Source organism: Diceros bicornis, chromosome 7, assembly GCF_020826845.1.
Source record: "Diceros bicornis minor isolate mBicDic1 chromosome 7, mDicBic1.mat.cur, whole genome shotgun sequence".
In the NCBI taxonomy this organism is placed as follows: Eukaryota; Metazoa; Chordata; class Mammalia; order Perissodactyla; family Rhinocerotidae; genus Diceros; species Diceros bicornis.
Window position 1 is genome coordinate 66,887,960 of NC_080746.1, and position 10,526 is coordinate 66,898,485.

The window sequence follows — 10,526 nt, forward strand, 5'->3', positions numbered from 1 at the left end:
CTGTCAAGAACAAAGTCCTTTAAAAGGCATTTTGACATCCACTATTTTCCCACTGAAATCTGAGAACAGGAATTGCGACCCTTGCGCTGCTCTCCGGCTCCGTGGGGCGGCGGCAGCACAGACAGAATTGTTTCTCTTCTCCAACCGCGGGCCCAAGTTTACTCGGAACTATTTAGCTTGTTTCTCACTGAGTGCCTATCGGACCAAAGTCAAAGAGCACAAACTAAGAGCAGGAAATTGTAGTGCCGTGAGAAGCATCATCAGTAACCAATAGGCACAAAGATCTAGTTCACGTGGTGCGTTTTCAGCCTATCGTGTGCCTAATATTCCCTAACTCGCTCCCTTCCGCTCCCGGCTCTTTCTCTCTCGACAAGATGGCCACACCGACAGTACCGGCGAGTGCTTCTCCCGCCACTCAAGCCCCTTCCCCAGCTGCGGCCCCAGCCCCGGCGTCAGCCCCAGCCCCAGCCTCCCCCTCAGCTCCGGCTGCGCCGCCGGCTCCAGCTCCATCGCCGGCTCCAGCCTCATCCTCAGACCCGGCGGCGGCGGCTGGGACCGCGGCCCCGGGACAGACCCCGGCCTCAGCGCCAGCCCCCGCGCAGACGCCGGCGCAGTCGCTGCCCGGGCCTGCGCTCCCAGGCCCCTTCCCCGGCGGCCGCGTGGTCCGGCTGCACCCCGTCATTTTGGCCTCCATCGTGGACAGCTACGAGCGACGCAACGAGGGCGCTGCCCGAGTCATCGGGACCCTGCTGGGTGAGTGGTCAGGGTAATCGACGTTCTCTTCTATCTCCCACGGCCTTTTGTCTTGCTCACCTCTCTTCCCATTCCTACTGACCTCTTACTGTTTCTCTATCTCACCTTCCTGCTGCGACTTAACTCCCCAAGGAACTTGAACTTTCCTGCCCGATTGCTGTCACTTTGGGCGACATAAAATACGTAAAGAGTAGTTGGTTATTGAATAAATATCTATAAGTGTGCCGAGTGACGTAGGTTTTATTTTTGATCTTCACGACAGCATTTCACGTCAGTTGTAATTAGTGCCAGTTCACCGCGAATGAGTTCAGGCGCAGACTAGGAAGTCAAAACCTCTGGCTCCCTAAGCCCAGAGACCACGTTTTCCCCCCTTATCTAGTGACTAAATGTCTTTATTTTCCAGTTGTTTACAAAGAAGTTTCTAACCGGTTGGCAAAGGAGTGGGGCATCTGTAAAAAGATAACCCTCTCAACAAGTAAATTTGTTTGGCAGGATCCCATTTAGGATTTCAGTAGTATTCTGCTTTCCTAAACATCTTAGCCTGATCCTCTGTTCCTTACTAGTTCCTAATGCCGGAGACCCTGTTTCCCCAGTCCGTCTCTAATTCTCTGTTTGGACACAAACGATTGTATTATCTGTTTATGATATTGTTTAACCTTCAGATGGAAGAATAACTTTTTCCCTGTCGAAGTTCCAAATTTGGAGTATACATATCTTAAAGTAATTTGTAAAACTGAGAAGCGCTGAAACGGAATTACTGATATATCTCTTTCTTTGGGGACTGCTGATCTCATCAAATTCATTTTCACTCCATCTTAGTTACAGATTTTAAACACCTTTGTGAATCCACTCCACTCCCATGCATTATTTCTCTTTCTAACTCTTGAACGTGTACTAGTCCTTCCAGCTTAGAAGAAAATTGATGTTTTGCAAAAAGGACCAAATTGGTAGGCAGCCTCCACCACATATTAGCCACGTGCCTTGGGACAGATTACCTAAAGTCTAGTTCCTTCAGGGGCTACTTTAGACTTAGTTCTCACAAAGACTAAGTTATTACAGAAAGCATCTAACTGTGCTGGCACACATTAAGTGTAAAACCGCCGTTGGTTGCCGTCCTCCACATCAGGCCTATACCAGCCCTAACACATGCATACATTCTTCCTCTCTTTATCTTTGAGGGTGTAGCATTTTCCAGAAACTTCAAATGATCCATTATCTTCCAAACATTGCCACGGTTTCTCTCACACCAAGCCTCTGTATTCTCTTTGCCACAAGTGCCTTGCCTGCTCACCCTCATTTGTTTAAGTTCCACTCATCTTCCAGGTTCCCAGGATGAGTGTTCAGTATCAGTCCTCCATCCCAGACCCCTGCCCCAACCCCCATTCTTGGTTATTTTTGGTTTTCTTTTTTGTAAGGCAGATCAGCCCTGAGCTAACATCCGATGCCCATCCTCCTCTTTTTGCTGAGGAAGACTGGCCCTGGGCTAACATCCGTGCCCATCTTCCTCTACTTTATATGGGACGCCACCACAGCATGGCTTGACAAGCGGTGCGTCAGTCCACACCCAGGATCCAAACCTGCGAACCCTGGGCCGCTGAAGCGGAGCACGCACGCTTAACCGCTACACCACTGGGCTGGCCCCCACCTCACCCCCATTCTTAACCTCTGTGACTGCCCTGCTTTGAGCTTCTGTAACAGATGATTTTTGCATCACTGGCTTGGCACTAGACAAATACTAATTTAGTCTTTCAGCTGTACCCTCAAAGTTTCCAGACTCACTGGAGCTGATTAAAGAAACAGTTCTCCAACCGAGGTTTGTGCTGTGTGCCCCAAATATGCCAGTGACCCTAGTTAGACCAACTGTGATCTAGATGTTTAGATCCTCTTCCAGATTGGGATCACGGTACAGTGCTTGGTGTTATTGAGGCAGTACTTACTGAAGAATGAAGCATAGATTCTGCTTACCAGGAACTTAACGAAAGCAAAGGAACGCTTACAAAGCATTCCTAGATTTGCTTGCTAAGAACTTAAATTTTCTCAGTTAGACATTAATTCATAAAACATATTTCATTTGGTTAATTGAAGTCACTGATACCTTTTATGTACCATAAAACTGTTAGGTACTTAGAATTCAAAGTTTGATAAAACAAACTCTAACCTTAAACTCAAGATGAAGATATACTCATATGCAGCTAATTAGAACATAATGTGATAAATGCTGTAACAGAGGAGTGTCATAGTGGCATGGAAACTCAGAAGACTTAACTTTTTCAGGAGCTTGAAGTGCTCAAGTCTGTTGAATGCTGATGAGAGGTCAAAGAATGTGAATCCATTGGGTTTGGGGACATAGTTTCAGCTAAGCGGGCAAAAACCATAGTGAAGTGGAATTAAGCAGACACTGACAGTTATAGGCAACACTGTGGTCTGTGGTGGAGAGGGAAGCACTTGAAGCCTGGCGTGGGAGGTGCCAGTAGATTAGGAAAAAATGGAGAGGTCGAGGGACTAGTGGTCTTAGTGAGGTCAAGAAACAGATGTAGTGGGAGTAAAGGTATCAGAGCTGGAAGAACAGAAGGTTGTGGTAAGAGACTGACATTGATGTTTAAGGTTCACAGGTAGGTGTTTGGATGATGATAGGGTGAAGGTTTGGACCATGGGACCAGGTGGCTGAAGGGAGGTCCAGGTGAAGCTCCCTAAACTGTGCTCTGAGACGAGGCTACAGTGGTCTGTATAGACATTATTAGAATCTTTCCTCTAGCTCTGCAGATTAAATTATAGGGAGAAAGTCTAGAGACTGAAAAATGGAAGTCACAGAGTGAAGATCTGGAGTAGTACTGTTAGTGGGCCAGATAGGCCAGAGGAGACCTTGTGAAGGAAGAGTAGACCCTGTTTGTTGACGGTTAAAGGAAGGAGCTGGAGATCACTCCAGAGTTTCAGTTCCCTGGAGAACCCTGCTTCCTTTGATGCACATGGCTGAAGTGGGAGCTCATGAGTTCAGGTTTTTGTTCATTGACTTTAAGGAGACTCTGAAAGCATTTGGAAGGTGGTCGGAGGCTGTTGGGAGCCCGAGGGCTTTATAACACATGGATGATTCTCTCTCACAGGAACCGTTGACAAACACTCAGTGGAAGTCACCAATTGCTTTTCAGTGCCTCACAACGAGTCGGAAGATGAGGTGAGTGGGAATTTGAGCTGACCCTGTGCAGTCTGTAGCTGTTCATTTGCTAGGCTCTCCTTAAGGCCCCTCCAGCACAATGTATTGTACTTATAGCCAGAGCTGCCACAGTTCACAGAGCTTCATTCGTGTGGACATACTTCCCAGGCCTTTTCTGACTGTTGGGGTAGCCTCTTTTCCTTTTTTTCCATTTTTTCTGTGGACTTCTGGCTTCTTAGCTTCCTGTCCTACCTTCCTTCATAGGTGGCTGTTGACATGGAATTTGCTAAGAACATGTATGAATTGCACAAGAAAGTCTCTCCAAATGAGCTCATCCTGGGCTGGTAAGTTGGAGGTGGAGGAAATGGAAGATCTCATTGATGGCCAAGGTCTTTTGCCACCAGACTAGATACTGTACTCCCTCTTGGAGACACATTATTGAAAGTGTATTATCTCAAGGAGCTATGAATTCAGTCTGTTAAGTTCTTGGCGATTCTGATCCTATGAGGCCAAGAATATTTATTTTGAATTGTAGCTTTTAGTGAGCAAGTCTTTTTTTGCCTTGCTGGTGACTTGGAATTTTTCAATAACTCTAAGTCAGCCTGTGATTTGATTTGGTATAGTTTTCAGTGTGTTTATTATTTTGGCATTTGAGGTGTCACTGGAGGTATTACTACCATAGGGGTGTCAGGTACCTAGAGGCACCCATGCCACCATCGTGTTTGGTATTGATGTCACAGGTAGACCTGAGTCCACAACTGTGTTCCATTTTCCAGGTACGCAACAGGCCATGACATCACGGAGCACTCTGTGCTGATCCATGAGTACTACAGCCGGGAAGCCCCCAACCCCATTCACCTCACTGTGGACACGAGCCTCCAGAACGGCCGCATGAGCATCAAGGCCTATGTCAGGTGACCAGAGTCATGGGCCACAAGGGCATAAAAGTCTGTCTGGTTCATACCATGCCTGGATGACAGCCCACCTCCACCCCAAGCAGGTTTAATCCTTCACTGTATAGCTCACTGCCTCCTAAGGTAGCCCATTCCTCGCTCTTAGTAGTTAAAGTCATTAGAAAGGTTTTACTCTGAAACAAAATCTGTCCCTGAAATTTCCACTTGCTGATGCTGGTTGTACCCCAGGTTTGTGCCTATTGCTCTCAAGCAATTTCAAATGGCAGCCCTTTAGGTATTAGAGCAAGCTGTTGTTTTTCATGTCATCTTTTCTAGAAGCTAACTCTTCACAGTTTTTACAGCCAATCCTCACGGTATTCTGGTCATGACCCTTCACCATGTTCACTGCTTTTCAGAGTTACCCTTTAAGTTTGTTGTTATCCTTAGAACTGAGCACAGGAGCCCGGGTAGTACAGATTGAAGGATGACTGTCCTTGTTTTAAACACATCTGTTAACCCAGGATTGAGTACAGTTTTGATGACAATAACATTATGGTGTTGACATCTTGAGCTTGCAGGCTGTTAAAATGCTGGTTAATGGGGATGTTGGGAAAGTTTCTAGTGACATGCTGAAGAAAGGGCTGCTAGAGGATTAGAAGGGTTATAGTTTCTGGTTAGAATGAGGGTATTTGTTAGTGTATCTCATACACTGTTTAGCTTTGTGCTGTTTCTGGTTCTGACACTGATGTAACCAGTTAACTATTATGCAGTAAGATAAAGATGGTGGATGCCAAGTCCTTGTGGGCCAGTTGGTGTACTGCTAAGCTCTAGCCATTGCCTAATTTCTTAGCCTTTCCTGTTATTTCATTCAGACTCCTCAAGATCCAGTTCAAAGTGTATAGTTGACATAGTAAAGGCAGTCACCTTTAGTGAGATTACTTATAGCACCCAATCTAATCTTGGTGGGCGGGAGTCAATTTGTTTTTTGAGTGCTGACGAAGGGCTCAGTCTCAGAAAAGACCTATCCTGTCTCTTCTTTCTGTGGGGGTGGATATCTAGGCAGCCAGCTCCACAGGGAAATCCAGTGTCCTGTCCTCTCATCACTGAGATCACACAGTGTGTGAAGTAATCCTCTAAAGGGACCAGGCCAAGTCCGAAGCTGAGTGCCCTCTCGCAGGCCAAGGGTTTGGTATGTGGAATGAGCTAAGTGAAGGAAGTGAGTTGCTCCCATGAGACCTCTGGGGTTCAAGTGGTCCCAGTCTTCTCATCTCAGAACCTTGGAAGCCATACTTTTGGTATGACTGCTTTTCAAGCCTGGACTAGACATGGAAACCCTCTCCCAAAGCCATCTGTTTACCTGGACTTCTCTCTCCCCAGCACTTTAATGGGTGTCCCTGGGAGGACCATGGGGGTGATGTTCACACCTCTGACAGTGAAATATGCATATTATGACACAGAACGCATCGGAGGTGAGTAACCTTCCCATACCCTCTTTTGAGGTCTTTGGCATTTTTCAGGGGAAAGGATTGCTGCTGTCTAATAAGGATAGAGGGCCTTGGGTGGGTTAAAGAGGAACCATTGATCTAAGGTTTGTTATGAGTAGAAGTCACAGTCATTCTTCTATATAAATGGGATTCAAGGAATTATTTGTGAAATTGTTAGAGGTGGGAAATTGTCAGCACCAGAGGCTACGTGGACATTCATATGAGACCAAAACCAGAGACTAGCATACTAGGTGCGAGAGTTGAGCTCTGTCAGAGGAAGAAAAGCTAATAAGGGCAGAGCAGGGAAGTTCGGGGAAGTTGACCAAGTCCAGAGGGAGGTGGGAGAATTAGCAGGATGGTTAGAGATCGTCTCTTTCCTGGTGAGATGACTGAATTATCTGTGTCTCTTATACCCCGCACCCCACTCCCACAGTTGACCTGATCATGAAGACCTGTTTTAGCCCCAACCGGGTGATCGGACTCTCCAGTGACTTGCAGCAAGTAGGAGGGGCATCAGCTCGCATCCAGGATGCCCTAAGCACGGTCTTGCAGTATGCGGAGGATGTACTGGTGAGGAGCGGGAAAGAAAGAAAGGAGGAGGGCTTAGGTCTCCGCCCTGAGATCACTGAGAGATAACGCTGGTGAAATGACAGTCGTTAGTGGTGAGAATTAACTGCCTCACTGAATCTTTGTTTGGTGCTCAGTCTGGAAAGGTGTCAGCCGACAATACTGTGGGCCGCTTCCTGATGAGTCTGGTTAATCAAGTACCCAAGATAGTTCCCGAGGACTTCGAGACCATGCTCAACAGCAACATCAATGTGAGTGCCATCCCCCACCTCAGCACATGCACACAATGTGAAGGGAGTTGGGGGAGGTGGTCTGGAGGGGGCCAGAGGAGACAGGGCTTCACCTTTGGCCCCCTTGCAGTCCAGTTTGGGGGCAAGGAAGAGATAGTACACATGCTCAGAGATTCCCTTCCTTCTCCTTCCCTGATTCCATTGGCGCAGGTACTGCTGATACTACTGTGACTTGTTATCTAGATTCATGGTTGAGAGAAATGCTAAAATTCAGAGGATAACGAAAATGCAACTTTGTATTTTCCCCATCTGAGTTCACAGACCCCTGTATTCTACTCATGGACCTCGTTTAAAGCGCTGTTAATCTATAGGACTTTCAGTAGAGATGAGAAAGTGTTCTCAAGCGTTTCCTTCCTCTCTTCCACCTTCGACTCTTCCTCAGCCTCTCCTAGCTGTCATTTATCCAGGACTGTCCTCACACCCAGTGTCCATCAGAGAGCTGGCCGAGACCAGCCTTTCTGCTCCCTTTCCACCCTGCTCCTCACTCATTGTGGCTTCTTTCTCTTCCAGGACCTGCTGATGGTGACCTACCTGGCCAATCTCACACAGTCACAGATTGCCCTCAATGAGAAACTCGTAAACCTGTGAATGGGCCCCAGTCCTAGGACTCAGAATGGAGTGAAGTAGAAATGATTTCTTTGTGGTTGGAGTCACACTGAGTCACCAGCTTGTGACTCTAAATAAACATAGCCTACCTTTTGTAAATGAATTCCATAATATGTGAGTTTACTGCTGGGTAGAAGGGGAAAAACTGTCCTGGAGCTTACAGACAAACCAGGAAGTGAGTAGCTGGGTAGAAGCTGGTTGTGTGTTTGGCATGACTTGTCATCAGGACTTATACCCACAGCCCAAGCCACTTGAGCTTCACCTGAGCTCAGACCAGACAGCCTTCTTAGCACACTGGTTTACAGGGGTGCTTTCTCCCCACTCTTACTGTTTATGATCAGAGCAAACTGGACCTCCAAAACAATTGATTTTTATCCCTTCTCTTCCGTAGCATCTTATATGGATGGCAGTGGAAAGAGTTGCCTTATGCACAGTTTGAAGTACCTAGAGAATGTGCTAGTGAGTGAGAGGAGAGGAAAGAAGGGGGTGGATACAGATCTCAGTCCTGGGACCCATAATTACAAGCTGGTGGAAAGACAGCCTTCTCCATGGTGAGGATTAACTGTGCTTTAGCAAATTTTTTGCTTTGGTTTACAGTCTGGAAAGGTGTCCCCTGACAATACCGTGAACTGTTTTCTTGGTGGGTCATGTGGTTTTCACAGGAAGTGAAAATGAGAATCCATGGAGGGAAAATAATACTTAATCTGAACCGAAAGAGTAAAGGGTGTAGTCAGTGTTTCAAAATACTTGAATAGGAGGATAGAACTGGTTTCCCACTGTGGTCCATCTGTGGCTTAAGTTTTTCCCCATTTTAGTGGGGAAAACAAAAAAGCAAATAATCAGTTGCAAAACAGTAGAAAATGAGTGCTGGGTCTAGCATCTATTGAGCACTTACTATGTTGGGGGCAGTTCTCATTCTCGTCATGTTACAGAGGTAGCTGGGATTCAGAGAAGTTGAGTATGTTACTTGAGGTTACATAATTAGTAACCATAAGTGATGAAATGGGATTTGAATCCAGGTCTGGTTTTTATTCTCTGTGTAGCCCTCTGCTTCATAGTTTAGTGGCCCAGTGAAATAATTACTCTCATAGGGCAAAAATATGACATAACAGGAGCATATCATAAGGATTGACCAGCTCTGTCAGAGGGAGCCAGGGAAGATTCTACCCAGGACGTGATATCTAAGCTGGTGTTTCGTTTTGTTTTTTTTTACTAGGAAATCAGGAAGGGGTGGTCAGGGCAGAGGAAACATATGTAAAAAAAAAAACAGAGAAATGTAAAAAAGCTTGACCTGTTCAGAAGCTAAGGCGGCACATGTAGCCAGACCACCAGGGCACACAGTCTGTGGAGGTGGATTTTTATCCTGGAAGTTGTGGGAAGGCACTGGATAATTTTAAGCAGATTTAATCAGATTTGGATTTCAGGAAGATCACCTGGTAGTAGTGTAGAGGAAGGATGGAAAGGGAGAGAAATAGAAGGCAGGAAGACGAGTCAGAGGGCCACTGTGATTGTTCAGGGGAGACATGATGAGAGCCCACACCAAGGCAGTGGCAGTGGGGATAGTGATGAAGACTCAGATTCAAGAGGCTCTTACCAGTCACACATCACTAGGGGATTTTGTCATTGTGTGACATCATGGAGTGTACTTACACAAACCTGGACTGTATGGTTGCTATTATGGGACCACCATCATACATGCGCTCCGTCATTGACCGAACGTTGTTATGTGGTACATGACCATATAAGGCAGATTCAGGAGACTTGAGACTGGTCGAAGCTTGGATGGTGAGAGATGGGAGGAATCTAAGATGTTGCCTGGTTTCTGATACAGGTGATTGGAGGTGTGGTGGTATGTGGAAACTGGCTGCTCTAGAATGGTGGAATCTTAGAGGATGCAGATGTGTCCAGAGTTACGGTTAGAGGGGTAGGTTGGGACCAAATGGTGAAGTCTTAAATGCAACTAAATAATTGTGACTTACTTGGTAAATGATGAGGCTGCACCAGATCTTTTGAGGAAAGGCTCAAGAGTTCAGGTTATCCATTTGATCATGTAATACAAATGCCAAGCAACATGCTAAGCAAGAAGTCATGGTGCCTGCTTAGAATCTACTGGAAGGAACAGATAAGAGCTCATTATATTGAGAATCACAAGGTGTTGGAGGTCCTGGAAGGGTTCCAGTTGGGAAAGGAAATCTAAGCTGGACTTCAAGAATGAGGAAGAGAAAGACTGAAAAAGAAAGAGGAAAATAGAGCATTTTAGGCACAGAAAATCGTGTGTGCCGAGGCCCAGAGAAAGACAGTGTCAATGCTGCAGCTCCATCCTTGCTGACTCCTGGCTAGGGAGGTGTTAGTAAGGAAAGGACGCTCCTCTCTGCCTAGGTTGACTCAAAAAGGATGACTGTATTTTTATTTTTTTTTTTGGCAGCCTTTGCTTATGTGCACAAGTTTGTTTTTACTGTGAATGTGTGTGTGTTCACACATTCTCTTTGTATGTGATTGTGCATATGCTAAGAATATTTCAGAATGTGTCTGGGAGGTACATTCTATGTTGCTTGCATTCCATGACACCACAGTCCCCTGATTTTCTCTCAGCTCTTTTAACCGCTTCTTTTCTGTGCTTTTTCCTGGTCCTTCCTCCTCTGACCCTCCCTCAAGGTTTTATTACTCAGGGTTCCGTCCTGGGTACTCTGCCTGGAAGATTTCATGAAGCCTGTGACTGGGATTACTGCCTTTGTGTTACAGATGCCCAATCTCTAGCTCTAGCTCTGGTCCATATTCGGAA

At 46.2% G+C, this 10,526-nt stretch overlaps 1 protein-coding gene across 1 annotated transcript; it reads left to right on the plus strand.

The window, feature by feature from the left end:
• Positions 1 to 359: 359 nt before the first annotated feature.
• Positions 360 to 7,847, plus strand: EIF3F (eukaryotic translation initiation factor 3 subunit F). The gene is made up of 8 exons (XM_058545906.1): positions 360 to 753; positions 3,855 to 3,925; positions 4,169 to 4,248; positions 4,681 to 4,818; positions 6,175 to 6,266; positions 6,715 to 6,851; positions 6,986 to 7,099; positions 7,649 to 7,847. The coding sequence occupies exons 1-8, from the start codon at positions 375 to 377 to the stop codon at positions 7,724 to 7,726; spliced, it is 1,089 nt and encodes a 362-aa protein (XP_058401889.1). The 5' UTR covers positions 360 to 374; the 3' UTR covers positions 7,727 to 7,847.
• The last annotated feature ends 2,679 nt before the right edge of the window (positions 7,848 to 10,526 follow it).

What these genes read in the sequence shown, in the direction of transcription:
- EIF3F (XM_058545906.1), top strand. Translation starts at nt 375, where the DNA reads ATGGCCACACCGACAGTACCGGCGAGTGCTTCTCCCGCCACTCAAGCC. An exon ending in AATGAGCTCATCCTGGGCTG is followed by an intron (nt 4,249 to 4,680) that starts GTAAGTTGGAGG and finishes TCCATTTTCCAG; the next exon opens with GTACGCAACAGGCCATGACA. An exon ending in AGCATCAAGGCCTATGTCAG is followed by an intron (nt 4,819 to 6,174) that starts GTGACCAGAGTC and finishes CTCTCTCCCCAG; the next exon opens with CACTTTAATGGGTGTCCCTG.